This window comes from Porites lutea, chromosome 13 (genome assembly GCF_958299795.1).
Source record: "Porites lutea chromosome 13, jaPorLute2.1, whole genome shotgun sequence".
Lineage (NCBI taxonomy): Eukaryota > Metazoa > Cnidaria > Anthozoa > Scleractinia > Poritidae > Porites > Porites lutea.
In genome coordinates, this window is record NC_133213.1 from 9,343,267 (window position 1) to 9,366,207 (window position 22,941).

The 22,941-nt window shown below is 40.3% G+C and overlaps 2 protein-coding genes across 2 annotated transcripts in view; both read right to left on the bottom strand.

Annotated features, from left to right (window-relative positions):
* Positions 1-21,837, bottom strand: part of LOC140922328 (uncharacterized) — a 43,250-nt gene extending 21,413 nt beyond the window's left edge. The window contains exon 1 of the mRNA XM_073372320.1: positions 19,384-21,837. Within this exon, the coding sequence (XP_073228421.1) occupies positions 19,384-21,837 (2,454 nt within the window). The remainder of the gene's footprint in view (positions 1-19,383) is intronic.
* LOC140923399 (uncharacterized) overlaps positions 1-22,941 on the bottom strand; it is a 224,262-nt gene that overhangs the window by 137,461 nt on the left and 63,860 nt on the right. The window lies entirely within an intron of this gene.

Sequence of the window (22,941 nt, forward strand, 5' to 3'; positions counted from 1 at the left end):
TACCTTTTGAACTGTTGAGCAAAGCATCATGTCAATCTGTCTATGTTCGATATGAGTTGGTCGCTTGTTAAGCCGTTCAATCAGAGCCGCTGACGCATAAGAACTACCCGCACCTGTGTCTAGTAATGCTCTGCATTTGATCCCATCGACGAACACCACTACCACCGGATAAATAACAGAACCCTCACCAGTTGCCAACATCATTTGACTGTTGCTAGGCAGCCTGTCACAAATAGACGTGTGATGTCTGCCACCGCAATGTTGACAAGTGTACTTGCTGTGGCACTCCCGTGCTTGATGTCTTGTTCCTGTACAGTTGAAGCATAGTTTCTTGTCACTCAAGATCTGCCTGCGCTGGTGCAAGCCAGGGACTTTCTTGCACTGGGTGGAGCTGTGATCCTCGCCATTACAATAGATGCAGTTACGCCCCACCTTCGCACTCTTATCTTTGGTCTGGTAAGCAGGATTTTTCCTTGCTTGGAAGCGATTTCGCGGGTCACGGTTCGGAGGATAACGACTTCGCAGGTCAGGCTTTGGCGGTTCAGGTTTAAGGTTTTCGCTGACAATAGGGTTACGGTCACACCACTTCCTCAGGGATTCGATTAGCTCTGCAAATCCCCACTCTTGCCAGTTATCGTCTAGACGTACCAGATCCGCTCTGATTCCAGGTAATTTATCAAGCGTCGCACGCACAAACCCTCCTATTTCGTTAACCTTGCCCATGGTCTCTAGCACTTGTATGTGACTTGTTAGCTTCTCGTAGAAATCATGGATTTTTGCTGGGTGTCCACCATGAACTGTGGATAATCCAATTATGCATTGCATATGTGCGTTTGCTACCTCACTAGGTTTACCATACTTGGTTTTCAATATAGCTTTGGCCCTTTCGTAACCCTCCGTCGTGAAAGGGAGTCCGTCAATGGACGCGCGGACACTGGGTACTAGTAACTCCTTCAGGTAAGAAAACTTAGCAACTTGAGTTAGTTTAGCCTTGTCGATTTCAGTTTCGAATTGATTCCAAAACCTCATCCAATCCAGGAAAGTCCCTTGAAATTTAGTTATCTCAAGTTTTGGCAATTTCGCTCCGACACTGCTCAAATTCCCAGATTCCTCCGTGGATGCCTTCGCCGTTTTCTCAAGACTCGCTCGCGCTTCGTGTTTAGCCTTTTCAAGCTGGATCTTTTCCTCCAAATTCCGTTTCCGTTTCTCTTCCTCGTGTTTTTCCTCTTCGATTGATCTAATACCGGCAGCTACATATTCCACTTCTTTAAGAATTCCCTCAAATTTACTGATTTGGCTTTCTAAAGTTTCGGTCCAAAGTCTGACCTCTACAGGGTCATTCCCACTTTCAATACGCAACTCCTGAACTTCCAATTTGAGCTGATGTGTTTTGTCAATAACAGGGCGGAAAAAGGTTGGGCGGTGAAACGAGCGCTCCGCTCTTCATTTAATGTGTGATGCGGAGTAGGACTGGCACGAGCGCTCTTTCTGCGCTTCCAGTGCGCTTGAAGGCCGGCGAAATTTTCCTTTTTGCAAACCGGAAATCCTATTTTCTTTCTGTAATTTCAGGCTACAATGTTAAATAGATAAATTCGTTTCATAACAATATCAATAACCAGTTTCATATGTTTGTGTCTGTACGTCTATAAGTCAAACTTGTTGGTCGTATAATGCCAAAATTTGAGTTTAATTTGAAAGTGTTGAATACCTCCTCCTTCCACAAAATATCACCTCATCGTCTTTCGCCGTTTCGTTTGCAAAAGCTTAACACTTCTTAACCTCAATTTTTACATATGTTAAAGAGGGATAAATTTTATATAACATAACGAAAAATTAGATTGATATATATTGATATAGTGGCGTTGCACTTCTTCAAACTTTGCTTCTCGGGTGCAGCGCGCCATAGCGATTCGCGCAATGCGTTGCAAAGCCGGCAACCACATGTAAACAAAATTTATCGAGGTTAGTTGTAAGGTTTTTTCTCCGTTTTTCTCTCTAAAACAAAACAAGGTAAACAGTAAAAACTGAGGGGAAACTAATTTTGAAGTTTCGAAGAAAAAGAAAGACGTATGAGATTTTTTTTTTCAAAATTAAAAAGAAGGATGATGGTGACTGAAATTAGCATAATTTCACCTTGCACGAGCTGCACGCATTTATAAAATACACGTCATCGAGTTATGAAACTTTTAGTTTTGCCATGGATGACATGGATGAGATTTTCCTTCGTGTTTTAGACAGTACTTAGTTGTTTTTGTTTTGGAATAACATCTACATGGGCGAGTAACAGAACGAAAATTTAATTGCAGTGTTAGAGTCATGGAAGTAATAAAAGAAACCCTTTGAAAGAGATGTTTGTCAACTCCAACTAAACCTCCCGCAAAAAATAGCAACATTTGCCTCTCGGAGACAGCGTACCAGCACAAAGGAACGAGGAAGAAGTGCAAGAAAACAAATCAAGCCGCCATAATTCAGTGACAGCGGCAGTGTCTAATGTACAAACCACATCGCAAGCCCTGACCGAAGTCGAAAACAAGCGACATTTCTAAGCAGAGTCCCAGTCCACTGCATCACACCTTTTTGCTCGGACGCGCTCGTTTCACCGCCCAACCTTTATCCGCCCTGGTCAATAACGTGCTCCAATGCGCTTCCATGCCTCTCAATTGTCTTCAGGTCTCCGGTCTCGATTACTTTCGCTGTATCTCCCGCTGTAAATTCAAGCATTTTCAGTTTACCTTGAATCTTCTCCTGCATTGTTTTGATTTCGCCTTCGGCGCTCATGTTGTTGACTTCGGTGTTTCTTCGCTGTGTTTACATGTAAAATTCCTCTCGTCGCTCACTTCTCGCCGCTCGCTGTTACTTTCTCGAATCACAGGTGTCCTGGCAGGGTCGCCACCTTTTGTTGCGATGATTTCAACAAAATTTATTCGTTTCTCGTTTGATAAACTCGCTCGTACTCACAAGATCGCTCGCTCTTTTTCTCCTCGTGTTCTAGTGCCAAAACCGGTCCTGACCGGTTCGGCTTACGTCACACACGCACCACAGGAACCCCATTTCGGGTCCGACAATGCTATGAATTACCATAATTCATGAGAATGCATGCTGCAGGTTAGTCATGAATGTGTCCGTCATTTACTGTCATGGAATGCTCTCATGCATTATCCTGTGCACATGTTTGCTCGGAAAAAATGCATTCTCTGTTCTGCATTACACCATAAAAGTTACCTTACACTACTATGTTACATCGCTTTGAGATTCATTATGTCTTGAAACTTTTGCACAGGGCTTTATGGCTGTCGTCTCACAGCTGCTTGGCAATAACTATCCAGGGCTTCAAAAAGTAAAATCTTGCAGCTAAGAGGACTTTTAACAATCTAGTGAAATGTTGCATATGCAGTTTACTTGGTTTTACTTGACTCCTATGGTCTGAGAACTGCACAACATGTCATTACAACCTAACTGTACTCTATGGCCTCTACCTGAATAACTTTTACACAAATCCAAGCAAAATTAAATGATCAAATAACTTTGACCAGGATTTGTGTAAACAAACAAACAGCTCTTTTTCTATTTCATTACAAAGAATCATAGTTGTATGGCAGCTGATACACATAATAACAAATTCTTTTAAAAAATATAAGAACTTTTACTTAAAGGATAGAATTTTGTCACTTACAGTACACAATAAATTACTGTTGTACAACTAAAGGCAAGAATTAACATACAATAGAGCAGTGTAACTCTACGCAAAAGCAGGTAGAGGCAGACCTACATCTTGATGCCCAAACATCCAGAGCCTAACCTAATTTCTGTAGCATGAAGCATCTACACCGTAGGAGTATGGCTAACCTCTCTGGATGGGATACTAGCTCATCACAGGGACATGCTTGTTGCCATTCAACTTAATTAATTTATCAGAGCTTTGGAAGTTTTCAAAAACAACTTGAAATTTATTTATGAGCCAAAATACAAGAGAACTCTCTGACAGATCAGTTAGTGACAAAAGAGTGAAAACAGGTAAGATGTAAAGAAAAAAAAACCATTCTTGAAAAACCCGTTTTTCCAGAAGGTTCTAGAAACGTCTGTACAGTGGAACCTCGTTTTAACGAAGGGCCAAGTGACTGGCAAAGTGTGTTTGCTATATCGACGAGGTCTCGTTATAAATATCGAGGTTCTTTTTCATATCTTTCTATGACTGGGGTAAAGAAAATCGTTTTTTATACCGTGAACTTTGTTATACATAGGTTCATTATATCGAGGTTCCACTGTAATACTCAGGGCTCAAAATAACGTTCGGTCAACGGACAATGTCCGGCCTGATGGTGGGCTTGACCGGTCAAACTCTCATCTTGCCGGTCATTTTGACCGGTCATTTTTGGATGTGAACAATTTATGTTATTTTCCATATAGTTGCTGCTTAATGCGTTTGCTCTATAACGCTGTAATGATTTCTTTTTTCTTTGGCTTTTTTAGCTGCTTTGCACTAAACCCTTTAAAGAGAAAGAATGCCGCAATAAATTTCATGTCGTAATGAAATGCAACAAAGCGAAACAACAACAAACTGAGTTGTGGAGTGACGCAATGATGTAGCAGGTCGGTACTGTACGTTCTGCTTTGCTGTGATCAGTAATGTGACCTTCTTTGGGAAAACATACAGCACTAACAATAATCTGTTATTTGTTAGAAAACTAAAGGATAGCTAACAATTTTTGTCTATCAAACGTTTCACATCTACTTGTTTGCTGCGTCGCAGACGCTCCAAACTTTCTGTATATAGACGGACTATACAAATGGTTTTGACGAGTACGTGGGCCGACTGCAACGCAGGCCACTACTTGTAAGAGGATTGTGAAAATCACCTTCAACGGAATTCAGGCTAATCGATCGCTCATCCCGTATTGTTTCTCGGGGAATAAATTTCAGCGCATCGATTAATTATAATAATTTCTTTATGTCGAAGATGAATCTTGGATGCAGAGTCAATTCCAGAATTGTCTGATAAAAACTAAGCTAATTGAGAACAAGCGTCGCCTATATCTCGGCGCTTAAAATCCTCCTTCTTGTAAACAGCTTCATCCAAATTTCTGTTGACGTTAATAAGCCCTTAGCGATAAAGTGTTGCGTGACAACCCAAATGAAGGCTCTGCTTTTATTGACTTCTGATGACAAATACACTATTTGTGGAACAAAAATTTTAAATTCTTGCCAAATCAACTTCTTTGCCAGAAATATTTAGCGACGTTTCTTCTTTCTGGAAGAGACTTTCGATCACGTGCCGGGCAACAAAAAGATCAAGTTTCACCGATATGCAGCTATAGGACGAACCCAGGAGACTTTAGCCTGTTCACAGACCCTGTATTTTCTGTTCAAAGGCTGTCGAGCACGCATGATAAAATATAAACCACACGCTCACTCTCGCATGCCCGCTTTGCTCGCGAGCTCGCCGATGTTTTCGAAAAGAATGAAAAGAAAAATAAAACAATGTCTATGTACAGGCTATAGAGACTTTAGACACCGCCGTACGATGATACTCAAGCTATATATAATCGGACATGAAAACGGGCGAAAATCAAGGAAAGGAACTCAATAACGTGTGAATGAATTTTTCACCAACTTACCGCCAAAAACCTGAACGTCAATGCAGTACAACGATCCTTTGACAGGATAACTCGATATTCCATATGCAAAAAAAAAAACAATTGTAGTATTCGTTGTTTTGACCGGCAAAAATGGGGGTTTGTCCGGGCTAAAAAATATTTGGCCGGTCATCATGACCAGCGACCTGCTGTTCGTTATTTTGAGCCTTGATACTGATTGTCTCTTTTAAATAAACAAACATTCACAGTACAAACTTATCAATGTTGTTTATTTCCTCAAGCAGGGCTGTTGTTCAGATCTCAAGTTGCTGGATATATGACTATTATTCACCAAAGTGGACGTGGCTAGTCCTGGATATTTACTGAACTGCGAAGCAGTGAGGTAAATATCCACGACTAGCCACCGACACTGAGGTTAATAATTGTTTTAGACTAAAACAGTGAGATAATTGAGCACAAAAATGACGATTTTTAACTCAAATACTGTTGCCAACGATTACAATTTTGGCGCGTAATGACCGGGCGGCTGCGGCCGTCGCTTTTTCTTGCCGACAATTAAAACTTTTGAAGGCATTTGTTTAGCTCTTGCAGGGAAATTTCTTCAAAAGGAGTTGTGAATTCTTTTTGTATTTAAAATCATTCTATAAAAAAAGATTATTAAATTTAGTTTTAAGCTTTTTTATGAACAACTCAACAAGCAAGCAAGACTTAAACTTAATTTGCGTTTGTAAACAAAAACTTTTTCACCGATTTTATCGATAAATTCGTGTCAAAAAGACAAAGCTTTACCTGTTAAAACTTCCAATCCGAACTTCGTCACCTTCTTCGTGTATTTCGGAAACAGCTTGCTTGATTAGTTGTGAAATTTCTTTGTTTGTTTACGGCAGCAAACCAGGAAGGCATTTTGCTCGCAACTTACGCGAGTTTGGCGTCGCTCGCTCGGAGGAACTGGAGGTGAATCAGTGAATAGTGCAGGATATTCACTGATTGAGTAGCCAATCAGAGCGCGCGAAAAATACTATCCACTGTTTTAGTATATACTAAACACATTTACGTTGCAGACTGCAGACTGCGGACCAGGGGTAAAATGCAGACTGCAGACTGAGAGTAAAATGCAGGCTAGGGGTAAAATGCAGAATTAAGAGCGACTGCAGACTTTTTAAACACTTAATTATAGCCTCAGAGCCAGCGTTTTATTGTATTGAATCATTTTTTGACTCGCCCCAACGCTCGGTCAGTCAAAAGTCCAAATGGATCACACAGCAAAATACGCCTGCTTTGATTAGCTAGCTGGTATCAGTTACACACCTCGCTTCCTTGTCGAAGTACATTGCATATTCACAACATTCGCCAGAAGTTTCAATGAACGTCCGAACAGCTTACGTCCGCCTACCTTGATTTGCAATACTTTCATAGAAGGTCATCCAAATTTCCTGTAGAACATCTTTCTTTGTTGTTGGAATGATTTACTCCCATTTCTTTCGGTACAGTATTTTGGGTCAGCAGCTTTTATTTACACGTAAACATCATCATGTTGTACCAATTCACAGTCACATGCATTGAAAACTGGAGCATGAGGTCTCTCGGACAATGGATAATAGAAAGTAAAGTCTATCTATTAATTATCCATGCTCGGACGGAAAAAAAAAGGTTCAAGATTGCCATTATGTTTTTGGGTCGTCAACAAAGTTACAGAGAAGAATGAATGCATTTGTGAAAGCAGATATATGTCGTCAAGTAAGTGTTTGTTTACATGTATTTTGTGGGATTTTATTTGCCCTTAAACCCTTCTGCGACTACAGTTTATGCTCAGTCTGCATTTTACTGCAGCCTGGGTTTTACTCTCAGTCTGTAGTCTGCATTTCACACTCAGTCTGCATTTTACCCCTGGTCTGCAGTCTGCAGTCCACAGTCCGCAGTCCGCAGTCTACATTTTACACTGACTGGATGCTCAAGAGTGTGTGTCTCTCAACAACCTTCACACAGCATGCCTCAGGTTCCCATTTATACACCTGGGTGAAGGGACAAAGTGGACTAACGTTTCTTGTCTAAGGAAACAACATGACAGCAAGGCTTAAAACCAGATATACATTGTACAGTGTTGAAAGAAAATTAGCTTCTTTACCTTCAGATCCTGTCCTAGACTTTTCTCCACTTTTTCCTTCCTTTTTCTTGCTTTTCCCAGATGACAATGAGCTTGCTGACTTGCTCTTTGCTTTCAGTTTTAAAGAAATGTTTCACCTAACTGGCTGTGAGGTGGACCCTGGAGCTGCTCCTTCATGCTCCAATTCAAGATCTACCAAAACAACATAAAAAACTAACAGATTAGTCTGTCTTTGGTATGATGTATAGAGATCTTTTTGTCATGGATTTACATGGATTTTTCCAGGCACTAAAAGAGATAATGTCTAGATTACTTTGTTAATATTATTTTTTCTAATTACACTTGCTTATGTGCTCAGGAACTTTACGTTAACGAAGAAATAATTGTTCATTAAACTGATAAGAGTTACAGCAAAAGCACCAAAATATAGGGGATAAATTATATGCAAAAAATACAGATACAGAGCACTAAGAACAGCTAGATTTATGATACATCATAAGCACTCACAAGATATGCTGAGCAAAAAATTAACAAAGTAAAGGGATGCCAGATCATTTTGAAAAAGCAATGCAAAAGTACAATTAGTACAAATTAAATCTAGGTAAACCTATAACCCTCAAAGAAACAAAAAAATCCGCCACGAGTAAAGTGTTTGGCGTCAAGTGCTGTGAAATTCACAAGGAGCGGCTTATAAAGGGTCTAACGATCCCAATGGAAACTGAGCTAAACAACTGATCAACAACTAAAAGAAATACATTTCCTACTGTTAGAATTTTGAGAAAATTCGTAAACCAAAAATGATATTTACAAAGGAAAAAGGTACATTTTTCATGGTTACTTATGAGAGTAATGGCAGAAATTCTGCTAGCACTTGAACCCAATAATAAATTGAAGTAACCCTTAAGGATAGGTAATACTAGTGAGATTAGTTGAAATCAGAAGAACAACTCATCGACATACCGCAACAAACCAGACCAATCAATCACGAAAAAGCTGAAAATCAACGCCGCGTACAGTTGCAAAAGTTTCATTTTCGTGAAATAAATATGAACAAAGACTTAATGACATAAAGAAAACATTTTTTTACATTGAATAGAGACAAATTAAGGATAAATTTAAGCAATTCAGAGAGAAAGCATGCTTACCGTCCTCCATCTTGAATTTTCCTGTGCTTTAGTTTATGACCGCTGTACAGCTTGTCTCTTGATCGAGCCTTCGAAACTATTCCCCAGGCCTACTCCAGGATTAAAAGAATCACGGTATTTCCCTTTTTCCAAAATCTTAGCTTGGCCACCTATAACCAATATCTATCTTTTCATTGGCTAAGAGCCTATAGCTAATTTTGGAAATCAGCGCAACCTAGTCTACAGACGCTACAGATTAGTTAGTTATCTACTAGCGGATACCTGACTAATCTGTAGATTGCGCGTGCAATGCATGCTTTCCAATAGCAATATCAATTCAGGTTCCTCAGCTTGCGACGACGGTATTTGTCTTTTTAGAAATACGCATCACTCTGCATTTATCAGTGTTAAATCTCAATTGCCCCAATATTCCAAACGAGTAAGATCTTTCTGCCGAGTTCTTCCACATCTTGCTTAGTGTCCCTCAGTACCCAAGACACCTTCATATCATCTGCGAAAGAGCCTTGTGCAAGACGTAATTCCTTGAGATATTCAAAATCTGGGTTTGTTTTTCTTTTGATCAAAAGCATTTTCTCAGTTAACAGCAGTAGAATTCTGGATTTCTTTTTTTTTTTTAGCTAAATTAGGGATTCCAATGCCCAGGATTCCGGATTCCAAACTCAAAAATTTCCCTGATTACGGATGATTATAAACTGCGAGCAGTCTCTCTTTTTCCTCGGATTTAGTGAGGGGAGTGCACGCGCGCGAAAGACGGAAGGAAAGAGGCGAGAAACATGCTCTCCTGTCTGGCGCCTTCATTTATGCTCATGTTCATTTGCTTGTCTCGCGCGTTTTGCTCGGCGGACTATTAAGAAAAAAGAGAGACTGTTCGTATTCTAGGATGATTACCATACATGGGGTGCCGAATTCATAAAGTGGTGACTCATGAGGGAAGAAGTAGAAGGGATCGGCACGAAGAAGGGAACGGAGACTCACACTCTCCTTAGCTTGCGTAGCTAGCGATTTAGCCGCGAGTGCTGTAGTTTTTTGGCTGCGAAGCCGCGTGAAGATTGGGAGCAAGTCAAGGAGGGATTTTCGCCTTTCATTCATTCGAATGGAAGGTCCGTCGCCAAGAAAGTACCCTAGGCACAATAATCCCGTTAGCTACGCAGGCTACACTCTCCTTCACGCCACTCCGTGACTTTGAAACGCCTGAGACAGCTAATGAGCTAATGAGATGCAACTGTGAGCATCATCGCACACTAGGGCGATCAAGTGTGACTCATTTTCATCAGCGACCACAGCTTGGTATAAAACAGTCAAGGACACTGTACACCCATGGAAGAAACAGAGCTTTACTTTGATTTTGGGTCAAATCTGAGCGCAAGGAAAATGCGGGAACGCGGCACTAGGTTCATCTCTCGCGAAAGCGCAGTGCTTCGAGGATTTCGCGTCGTATTCAGCATATGGAAAGACGATGGCTTTGGTTATGCTAATATTATCCCAGATAAGGAGTCAACCGTTTATGGTGCCTTGTACATCTGCTTGAAAGGAAGTTTAGCCAAGTCAGATGAACACGAAGCAGGGAGGCTTCGAAAAGTGAACGTACAGGTGGAAAGGAAAAGCGGCGAAATCGTGGATGTGATAGCGTACCAAGCTTATGAAGAGTATGTTAAAAAGGGGCTAAAACCGAGCCAAATTTATCTCAATGAAATACTTGAAGGAGAGGATCTTATTCCTAAAGAATATGCTGACTACTTTAGAAACTTCTTGTGTGACAAAACTGAGAAGTAAAGACTGACGAGATGTTTTTAATTCAGTCAACAATTATAGAAAACTCAAGAGAACTTCAAGCTTTAAAGTTTATCCGTGTAATATATTGACTTATTATTGTATTTAAATTGCAAGATTTTATTCCGGTGTATGTTTTGAGTGGTGAGCTGCTGGGGGTTAGTTGGTCAGTTAGGGAAGGACCATTAGAAAAGTGATGGAGAACGAGGCGTTGGAGGATCTTTGGGCTACCAAGAATGTTTTCTTGCGATTGCCTGTGCAAGAATGTTTTCTTTTAGTGCAACCCTTTGTAGGAATTTTTTTCCGGAAAATTTGCTTCCTCCCTGTTGGCCATTAAATTAATAGGCCATTTGCACTAAGAGGTCATGTGACATCGTTTTTATGAAAATGAAAGTTATATGATTTTGCCTTCGAGAAACGATTAGTGGGTCATATCTTAAACAAAATAACAGTGAGTTTGTTTTTCAAACCCGCACCATTTTCTTAAAATGGGTAAGTTCGTAGCTGGTCACGTGACCAAAATGTGATTTTTAAAATTATGAATTACCTCTTTCTGAACACAAATTTTGCACTTAAACTTCCAGGGAAATGTTAAAAAGATGATGTGGTAATGTTTACGGCACATCTGAGCGTAGCTATCAAACTTTTGACAAGATATAAGCAAAGAGTAGTTTGGCCGCCATGTTGGAGGATATACAATACAAATCAAACTACTTTGTTGAAAAATCAAAGTGCCATAAAATATCTCCCTTAAATGTGTTTCCCCTCAAATTTCGGCTGTAAGATAATTTTTATGTGCTCTGTCAATTTTTGGCATCGGAAAGATTCCAACCCATTGTTTAAAGGAAGCATTGGTCACGTGACCTCTTAGTGCAAGTGGCCTATTGAGACGTGACTAGGACTCGAACCAGGACTCTAGTTAGAACTTTTCTATTTTTTCTGTAAGCATAAAAAAAATAAATAAAAATAATACATAAACAAATAAAACCCATTCTAACCTTACCCTAACCCTAACCTAGCCCTAACCCTTACTTTCCATGATTGCCACGGAAACCCTCCTCTTAATGGTCATGTGACTTGCAAGAGGTGAAAATGGCGGGAAAGCAAAAAAATGGTCGAGTCCTGCGTTGAGTCCATGCTCGAGTTCTGGCTTTAATATTAGTTTACCCGGGTTTACCCGTACAAAACGGCGTTGTAGTTATGCAAAGCAACGGCAAAGAAATGTACAAAAACGTGTGATGCACGTAGGAAAAGGCATTAGGGAACTTTAGCATCGAAGACGGCAACGCCAACGAAAACGTCAGTTTTAAAAGAATTCCCGTTTTTTCTATCTTTGTCGCGTTTATTCCAATTTGCTGAAAATGGCAAGGGTACGCGAATTTCCCTGGCGAGTTGATTTCTTGAGGACCGCACTCAAGTTTAGAGAGAGTAGTAACAGAAATTCGTCGTCGCTTGTTTACGTTCTCCATACAACATGCAATTAGGCATTTTCACGTCGTATTCGTGCAAGGACGGTAAAGCTCTATTGCAGTCAGGTGCAAAGCAACGCAAAGAAATGTACAAAAATGTGTGCTGCACGTGCAACGTTTTTTTGTTTGCTAATTAGATCTATTGATTTTGTTGCCGTTCTGCCGTAAGAAGTGATCCTAAACACTAGTACAGAAAAAATTCTTTCCTTGATTCAAAAATACCGAGCAACAGTCTTTTAAACTTGTCACGTGTTCAAATTTCAGTGTCGGAATATTAAATTGGATTGGATTTATGGATCTGAAGTAAAACCTTGGATCCGGAGTAATAACCTTGGATCCCTAGCGAGAACTTTGGATCTCCGGAATAAAAACGTAATGTTGGATCCAATTGAAAAAAACTGTGGAGTCGGGGAAAATGCTATGCCGGATAATGAAATCCATGTTACTTGGATAAAACCTTTGGATCCAAAATATAAATGTTTATTTTATTGCACTTTTTTTACTTTGCTTAGAATAATATTTCAGAATAATTCAGACCCATATACTGAAGTAACTCCTGATTAGCTCGTCTCTCTCCGCTAGCTATTTCATGATGCAAATCACCACCGATATAAGGCGGTAGGACGGCGCTTGATGAATGAATTAACGCAAATAGAACAGAGATTACAATGACCCCTCGACACAAGCTAAAGTTTCGTTACGTCCACGGCTAAGAGTCTAAGTCTAAGTTGACCAGAAATAAATTTCAGACGTTCTTTTCTCAGAGCTCCCTAAAACTTTTCAAGCTTGCGTTTCTCAAAAATCTAGAAAACCTTGAGGGCCCGAGAAGCGTTTTTCAATTCGGTTTAGTAGCAAACGGGACTCGCGTTTCTGTCGAGATTGGGATTGGATTTTAAGGTTAACTAGCGTAATGTGTCGGGTGAGAAAGCGGTTAACACTTCACGCTAAATTTGGGTTAGAATTTTGCTTGGACGCTTTCTTGTTACATGCAATACCTGAATGATAAATTCGCTCTGACATCAAATGTCAGACGAGCTGTGTCATAGGGATTTACACGTTTTTTCCGTCAAAAGTGGCTCAAATTAAAACTGCCGCCTACCTTCTCGACATAAATGTACACTAAATGTTATATCCAAGAGGAAAATATAAAGGGAACTTTAGCAGATAAATAGTCTAAATGACGTTTCTGTATGAGGCAGCAGAATTCCTGTCAAGTTTAAAATAATCGTTTGGTCATCAGAGTAAACTTCAAGTTAAATGAGTCACCAGCGCGAACAATCCAATAAAAGCGCAGTTTCTGATTATAAGCCCTTACTAATAGTCTCTAGCCAACCCTACCCTACCTTATACTACTCCCAACCCTACCCTACCTTATACTACTCCCAACCCTACCCTACCTTATACTAATCCCAACCCTACCCTACCTTATACTACTCCCAACCCTACCCTACCTTATACTACTCCCAACCCTACCCTACCTTATACAACTCCCAACCCTACCCTACCTTATACTACTCCCAACCCTACCCTACCTTATACTACTCCCAACCCTACCCTACCCTTATACTACTCCCAACCCTACCCTACCTTATACTACTCCCAACCCTACCCTACCTTATACTACTCAGGCCCAACCCTACTAAGTACACACCATATCTAGTCAAGAGCCATAATGGCTCTTGATCTAGTTCAATCACGTGGGTAACGCCTTTGAAGGTTTTTTTTATTAATTATCTTTGCTGAAAACGTTTTTTCCCAGGCAAGATCAGGCAGAAGGGCATACATCTCAGCCCTCTATGGAAGTTTAGGACCACTTTTTATAATATCGACATTAGGGAGCTTGACCAAAGACAAAAAGAACGGCAAAAAAGCAATAGGTTTAGACAAGAGAGAGAATAAGCTAGATCACTCTCTCTTGGTTTAGATTCATTTGGCAAAACAACAACTTTGCATATATATCACGCTTTTTTCTACATTTCCTTGCCGTCGCTGCACTACTACAACGTGAAAGTGCCTAATTTCACGTTTTGTCGAGGACGTGAACGAAGACAACGACTTTCTTTCTTTTTTCTTTTTCTTTTTTTGAACTTTGATACAGTCTTTAAAAATCAACTCCAGAAAAATTCGCCGTCGTTGTTGCTTCAGTTCCCTATTGGCATCGGGGACGAAATTGTAATGTATATGTTTTGGCAAATTCATTTACCAAGACTCAAATCTTTTTAAACGCCTCCCTATTACTGATACCGGATATAGAAGAGGTCCCTCTGAAAACTTAAAATAAATTAACACACACCCCAGGGGTTTAATAGATCTTTTACGGTATAGGTCAGTTTAGGGGAAGGAATGTCGTCCCTTTATTCAAACTTCCTTTGTACCCCTTAGAAATCAATTATCAAGGAACCTCAAAAGGGCATACAGCCGGGAAACGTATTGATTTTCAAGGAATATATGTAAAATATGTCATGTGACAAAAAGTATTCGGGAACTGGGGAAGGTTGTCCATTTTAATCATGCAAAGACTGAAGATGGTTTGTGTGCTTTCATATTTGCTGGAAGCTGAATTACTTATAACAGGTAGACAAAGATACAGCCAAACCTCTATTAACCGGACACCAGCGCATTTCCAGAGGTTCTGACATTTAATCGGTGAAGTTGCAGTAACGGAATGAGACCATGAAAACCATAGGATTTGCTTTACCTGGTGTGCGTCTCTCAAAACTGCGGGAAACGTTTCATGCCCAAACATAATTTTTCAAGTTTGTTTTCTAGCACTTGGGATTAGCTTTTTAGACAAACCTTCCCAATTAATTTCTCTATTTTATAGCCGGCGCTTTCCTTAAAATAGTCAAAAAATGCTAGAAATCCGACTTCATTTCATGAACTAAGTTCACGTAACATAGTTTTTCGGGAGTTTCGAGAAATGCAGACCCGTGTTATAAACGTAGATCCGTGATTTAAACGCCGGAAGCAGCGGGAGAAAAACCCCTGGTACCCATTGCCTGCTTTAACAGTAACGTCTTACCTCTTGTATGAGTATTTTATGTAAACCACCACTGCTTGGCACTAAGAAGGTTAGGAGAGTAATGTGTAGTAACGCAAACATTTTCAAGTCTTGCTGAGAGCTTGCGCTTATAGTCAAAAACGTAAAACAAACGAATTACCAGTATGTTCACCAATATTACATAATCACTTGTGCCCTACAAATAAAACATAATTAGCCGAAATGATTGTTATTATAGCAGTCCAATTGCTACACCTGCTACACTTACTTCACTTTGCTACTTGCTACGCTTGCTCATCTTGCTACACCTGCTACGCTTGCTGCAATTGCTACGCTTGCTTCGTTTGCCGGTACACTTGCTACGCGTGCTATACGTTTGCAAAGTTTGCTTGCTACACTTGCTACCGGCGCTTGCTACACTTGTTACTCTTGCTACACTTGTTACACTTGTTATGTTTGCTACTACGCTTGAGGGTGCTACGATACACTTGCTGCGCTTGCTACAGTACGTTTGGTATACTTGCTTCTCTTGCTACGTTTGCTTGCTACACTTCTTGTCCTTGCTATGTTGGGTACGCTTGCTGCATTCAACAGGTGGTGTCAATAGACAACCCTATCAGAAACTTTCTACATTGTCTCATGAGGAATCCTATTTATTTTTTATTTTATCTAAGTTGACGATTTAGCTCAATTTTCCGTTTTGTTTAAAAAACTATAACGAAGATTTCGATCAGCCAACAAGGACACCGCTTCACTGAGGTATACGACATTTGTACTGGCCAGTGTTTTATGACCTTACGTAAGAAGGTATACGTTCCTAGTCAGCATTACAATTAAGTTCCACATCATTGCTGGTGGATACCGTCTTAATTTCTATAGGCACAATTTAGGCGAGGTGTAAAACGTATCCTCTATACATATGTATAATTGAAGGTCATATAGACTTAAATCAAACCAATCTAGACACTAATAAACTTAAACCAATCTACCAAAAGAATTAAAAACTACAACTGTGTACATAATGTAACAGTAAAGAGCTATAATAAATTGCTAGTCTAAAGTGCCTCTGTCCCATGTGGTATCGATGAAAATAACCGAAATTGACTACTGATTCCCGATATTTTTCAGGTGACTATAAAACAAGTTTCAAGTGTACATGACTGGTCGAATAAGCTACGAAACGTACACTGTAATTTTCAGACTATGCAAAATATTAACAGCATATAATTATCTCTTCTGGATAAAGTGTTCCTATTGTTGCGAGGAACGCTCCACCTCGTAATTGTGACAAAATAAGAAACTGACTTCACCCTCAGGTAGTTAGGAACTGCTTCACTGCATTCTTCATCATACCTATACAACAACAACGACAACAGGAAAAGCATAGTTAGCAAGCTAACAAAAGAAAAGGATAGTGACTTCATCTGGCAAGGCATAACATTTTGACAAATGACTTTTAAGAGTGTGCTCGATTGATCGTACTCCGGAATAAGAACACGCGAAAGTTTTGATACAAACCTCTTCTATACCCTAATTCTTGAACCATTTAAGGTTAATATAGATCAAAATACTTTATTTCAAGCCATTTTGTAGATATTGCAACAGAATGAAAGACAGAACAAGTGATTTCTAGCGAGTTTACTGTATTTATTTATTTTTAATTAAGACGCAGAATACGTTGAATCGAACACGCCCTAAATGTATTAGAGCAAGGGTCCCATTTAAAATCGTAACTTCAAGCAATGATTAGACTTATTGTAGATTTAAATAAACTTGAATACCATAAATTCCCTATTAAGCCTGGCCCTCTCTCATAAGCTCCCCTTTTCAGAGGAAAGTTATTAAACCTCCTATCTCTTTCAAGCATCCTCTCCCTATTCTTATATAATAGACGTATAATAGATGTATTAATTTATCACGACTGTAACCCTTCATGTGGACTGATTATCGGCTATGGTTTATTCACGAACTTAAAGTTCCCATTTGATTTTAATCTTCGGCTAATCATGACCTCCAACTTCATGTGCCTGAGCTTTTTTAGGTTTTTTAGGTTCTAGTTCTTTATGGAGAAATGATATCACAATCTTCGCTTAATTAAATAAGCCCCTCCTCCCTCTAAAACGTTCTTGAAATGAATAAATTCCCGGGAGGCTTAATAGAGGATTTATCATATCTGGAGACCAAGCGACCACCTTATGTAAAATAATCGACCGGAAATTTGATCTTCGCATTTTGTGTCGTCGCTTACATCAGGTTCGAATGTAAGTCACAGTGCAACGAACTCAGACGGGGCCACCGATACTTTGAAATGTGAAAAAATCATGATACTTGTAATAATTTTTCTAGTGTTTAACTGCCAAAAGAACTACCAAAGGCACACTCCATTGTTGTTGTAAACTTGACCTGTCATTGGCAGATTGACGCTACGTGGCACCGGTTGACACTGTCAGATATGCTTCGTGATGAGTGACCTTCTGAACAAGGCTCACACTTTGTGTGTGATTTGAAGATTGAAGTGAAATGGAATTTTTATCGCTCAGATGTGCTGTCATATGCCCTACCCCTGGGCCCGCCCCTGGGACTCGCTTGACAACCGGACTGGTGACAAATTACAGTCGTAATATTACGAAAGATAGTTTTCCCTCAAACTCCTTCCAATCTATAATTTTATCAAGGTATCATTATTTCCACATTACATGACATTGCAACAGTTGGCCGCTTTTAATCCTCTACTAATCCCATTGCATCAAATTAGCCACCCCCTCCCCCCTTTCAAACCCTTACCCCTTTTGACGCCTGCTACATGAGTTCGTTGCTCAATAAAATGGCAAAAATAATTCCTTGTTAAAATTACGTTTCGTAAAGCACGTACGATTTTCCAAGGTTTAAATATTCCAAAATACCTTGCTATTTATTGAATGCCTTCAAACTCCAGCATTACGTCGTCACCAATGAGAACAAACGGTGCCCAGTACTTCACTGCGTTAAAGCGGTCAGATTCTCTCATAGATTTCATGGCTTTATTCAGAGCCTCACTGGCACTTCGTCCATGGACTAAATGTTGGTAGAAAACTTTCATGAACTCCATAGTAGCTTCGTCGTCGATCGCCCACAGGGATACCAGAACAGAGCGAGCACCAGCACCTAAAAATGCCCGTGCAATACCGACCACACCTTCAGATTTGACTTCTCCCCGGGCACTATGACAACAACTAAGTACAACAAGTCTTGCCCTAATCTGCGCCTTTAAAACATCTTTCATTGTTAAGAGATAGTCCTCCGTGGCTGGATTCACGGATAAACGTGTTGTGTTTGGGGCCAAGGCAATTTCTCCTGTTTCCATTTCACCGTGAGCAGCAATGTGCACCAAAGCAACCGAGGAGATACGTGTTAAGACTTCATCTTTTGTTGCCTGCTTTCCAACGAGAGGTTCAGTTTGAAGTATTTCCCCAATCATCTGCACTTCCTTTGCGGCCCACGCTAACTGCTCTAGCCTCATTCCTTCATAAACTACCTCCTGTACCCACGGATCGCCGACGAGAAGAGCGCCAGTCCTGCTGTGCCAATCTGCTGGACAATTTTGGATTAATCGCAGGCTAGAAAGTGAGGGAAGTAGGCGAATTCTAAAAGTTTCGCAGAGGTACTTAGATTTCAAGTCAATGAAAGCAGCATAAGGGGCCAAACAAAGAGGTCCTTGTGGAACAACTACAACCTCATCGCTTTGGAGTAAGTCTCTTATAGGGTCCATAACAACTTTGTAAAATGCTTGTAATGACTTTGTCTCAAAAGATGAGGAATGAGACCTTGGTTTGCTGGATCTTTTTTCTGCTAACTTGTTATCGCTTGGGTTCCTTAATGAGCGATCTTCACAGTTAACATCAGCTCTCACACCTATTTTTTCAAGTGCAGTCTCCAGTAGAGACTGAAAATAGGTTTTGACGGAGATATCGAACTGAGTTTTTCTAGTTTTAATTTCGTTTCCTTTCTCGTTTACCCAGAGAACTATTTCTTCCTCGTTGATACCTATAAAAGCTGTATTTGATGGTAGGTAATTAAGAGTGTCAGGTTTTGGTGAGAATGTTCCTATTTCTGGAGACAACCCTTTAAACCCATACTTGAACTTCAGAAGATCATTTAAAGCTTGGGCACGTCCATGATCAGCAGTTAAAAGTGCCTCGACCAATTTACCTTGTTTAAGCTGTAGCCCCCATAGCCTCAAATTAATATTATCATACGTACTCCCAAGACTAATCTTCCATTCGTCATTAGATATGAAATTTCCCCTGATATAGTCGAAGGCAACGAAACTGTTTTTATAACAGTAAATGGCTGTCTGAAAATCTCCAAGACTGTTATAGGCGTTACCAAGATTACCGTACGCTTGTCCTTCTCCTGCCCTGTTTCCCACTTCACTGGAAATTTTCAGGTCCCGTTCATAGTACTCTATGGCTTTCTGGAAATCTCCAAGACTGTCATAGGCGTTGCCAAGATTACAGTAGGCAATTCCTTCTCCTGCCCTGTCTCCCACTTCTTTGGAAATTTTGAGGTCTCGTTCATGGTACTCTATGGCTTTCTGGAAGTCTCCAAGATTTCTTAAAGTGATGCCAAGATTACAGTACGCTTTTCCTTCTCCTACCCTGTTTCCCATTTCTTTGGAAATTTTGAGGTGTCGTTCATGGTACTCTATGGCTTTCTGGAAATCTCCAAGACTGTCATAGGCGTTGCCAAGATTACAGTACGCTTTTCCTTCTCCTGCCCTGTCTCCCATTTCTTTGGAAATTTTGAGGTGTCGTTCATGGTACTCTATGGCTTTCTGGAAATCTCTAACACTGTCATAGGCGTTGCCAAGATTACCGTAAGCTTTCCCTTCTCCTGCCCTGTCTCCCACTTCTTTTGAAATTTTCAGGTCTCGATCATGGTACTCTATGGCTTTCTGGAAATCTCCAAGACTATCATAGGCGTTGCCCAGATTACAGTACGCTTGTCCTTCTCCTGCCCTGTCTCCCACTTCTTTAGAAATTTTAAGGTCTCGTTCATGGTAGTCGATGGCTTTCTGGAAATCTCCAAGACTGTTATAGGCGTTGCCAAGATTGCAGTACGCTTTTCCTTCTCCTGCCCTGTCTCCCATTTCTTTGGAAATTTTGAGGTGTCGTTCATGGTACTCTATGGCTTTCTGGAAATCTGCCAGACTGTCATAGGCGTTGCCAAGATTACAGTAGGCAATTCCTTCTCCTGCCCTGTCTCCCATTTCTTTAGAAATTTTGACGTCTCGTTCATGGTACTCTATGGCTTTCTGGAAATCTCCAAGATTTCTTAAAGCGTTGCCAAGATTACAGTACGCTTGTCCTTCTCCTGCCCTGTCTCCTACTTCTTTGGAAATTTTGAGGTGTCGTTCATGGTACTCTATGGCTTTCTGGAAATCTCCAAGACTGTCATAGGTGTTGCCAAGATTACCGTAGGCTTTTCCTTCTCCTGCCCTGTCTCCCATTTCTTTGGAAATTTTGAGGTGTCGTTCATGGTACTCTATGGCTTTCTGGAAATCTGCAAGACTGTCATAGGCGTTGCCAAGATTACCGTAGGCTTTTCCTTCTCCTGCCCGGTCTCCCACTTCTTTGGAAATCTTAAGGTGTCGTTCATAGTACTCTATGGCTTTCTGGAAATCTGCAAGACTGTCATAGGCGTTGCCAAGATTACAGTAGGCAATTCCTTCTCCTGCCCTGTCTCCCATTTCTTTGGAAATTTTGAGGTGTCGTTTATGGTACTCTATGGCTTTCTGGAAATCTCCAAGACTGTGATGGGCGTTGCCAAGATTACAGTACGCTTGTCCTTCTCCTGCCCTGTGTCCCACTTCTTTGGAAATTTGGAGGTCTCGTTCATGGTACTCTATGGCTTTCTGGAAATCTCTGAGACTGTCATAGGCGTTGCCAAGATTACAGTAGGCAATTCCTTCTCCTGCCCTGTCTCCCACTTCTTTGGAAATTTTGAGGTGTCGTTTATGGTACTCTATGGCTTTCTGGAAATCTCCAAGACTGTGATGGGCGTTGCCAAGATTACAGTACGCTTGTCCTTCTCCTGCCCTGTCTCCCACTTCTTTGGAAATTTGGAGGTCTCGTTCATGGTACTCTATGGCTTTCTGGAAATCTCTAAGACTGTCATAGGCGTTGCCAAGATTACAGTAGGCAATTCCTTCTCCTGCCCTGTCTCCCACTTCTTTGGAAAGTTGGAGGTCTCGTTCATGGTACTCTATGGCTTTCTGGAAGTCTCCAAGATTTCTTAAAATGATGCCAAGATTACAGTAGGCAATTCCTTCTCCTGCCCTGTCTCCCACTTCTTTGCAAATTTTGAGGGCTCGTTCATGGTACTTTATGGCTTTCTGGAAGTGTCCAAGATTTCTTAAAGCGATGCCAAGATTACAGTACGCTTTTCCTTGTCCTGCCCTGTCTCCTACTTCTTTGGAAATTTGGAGGTGTCGTTTATGGTACTCCATGGCTTTCTGGAAATCTCCAAGACTGTGATAGGCGTTGCCAAGATTACAGTAGGCAATTCCTTCTCCTGCCCTGTCGCCTACTTGTCTGCAAAATTTGCGGCATATTTCAAGGTAGTTTATGGAGTTCTGGAAATCTTTAAAGTTTACGTAGGCGTCGCCAATAGTACTATTCCCTTTTTCTTCCTCTGTCCTCTCCCCGACTCTATCGGCAATCTTGTTGGTATTTCGAAGATTACAGGTGGCCTCTGTTTGTCCTTTCGCAGCCATTCCAATAACAAATTGCAGATAAAATCTACGTACTGCTTTTCCAGAAGATAGGTTTAATTGTCACATTTTTTGCTTGCTTTGCTATTTCAGTTCGTCTGAAAAAAAAAGTGTAGATATGTTGTGGTTTTTTTCCGTTGATACCATTTCTCTTCATGTAAGATAACGTACGATAAGGAAAATGAAAAGTAAAATTAAAACATTGATTAAAAGCTTATTTATTAGCTCTTTTATTATTGGTTTTTGTCCATGATCACAGTCGCATTTGGTTTGCCACAAATAGTGATCGTTCTACTTGTTTTTTATCGTTGTGTCATGTGACTTGATAAACTGGGGTCTTCTCCTAAAAAAGGAAAAAGACATTCTTTTTGGTGATCATTGATCGAAATGAAAAAGAAACGAGATTTACCAATGTTTAAACATGGTGTATATTCTCTATCTAGTCGTTGTACATTCATCTACCCTCCATTGAAATACTAAAGCTTTTGGCAACAAACTACAAATTTAGCCAGTAGGAATATTCAGAAAACTCAAATTTCGGAAAGTGAACTTATTTCTAAGGTTTAAAATTGATCTCTTGCTATAGCGGAATACAAATGTACAGCAAATGAAAGAATATATATTTCTATACCACCAGTTATTTTAAGCTTGTGGAATTTCAGAAAATTATAATTATGGTTCATATGAAATAGGAAAGGCCTCCCTGACTCCTTGCCCTGCTCGGTTTCAGCTTAAGAGCGATGGTCAGGAAAAATCGAGAACAATCTTAATCTCGTGGCGGGAGTTAAAAAATGAATTTGTCCATAGATAGCTTTTAGATAGATAAGAAACGTAATGTAGATTGTTCCCGCCAGAAGCCTTTTATTTGTGGTTTTCGATGTCGGAGTCTCAGACTGCCCCTAATTTTTGACCTGAAATTCGCTAACATCAACTTTCCTCGTGTGCGCAAAGGAAGGCGCATGGAGAACAACTCGGTACACGTGAAAACATGAGGAGGTTTTGTTTTTTACTTCCTATTGTCCTTAGCTAGTATAGCTTTGTTACGTTGAAGTCTTTGAATTTCTTTGTGTCATGTCACTTAGGAAGATTGCAAGTTCTTTTGAAATA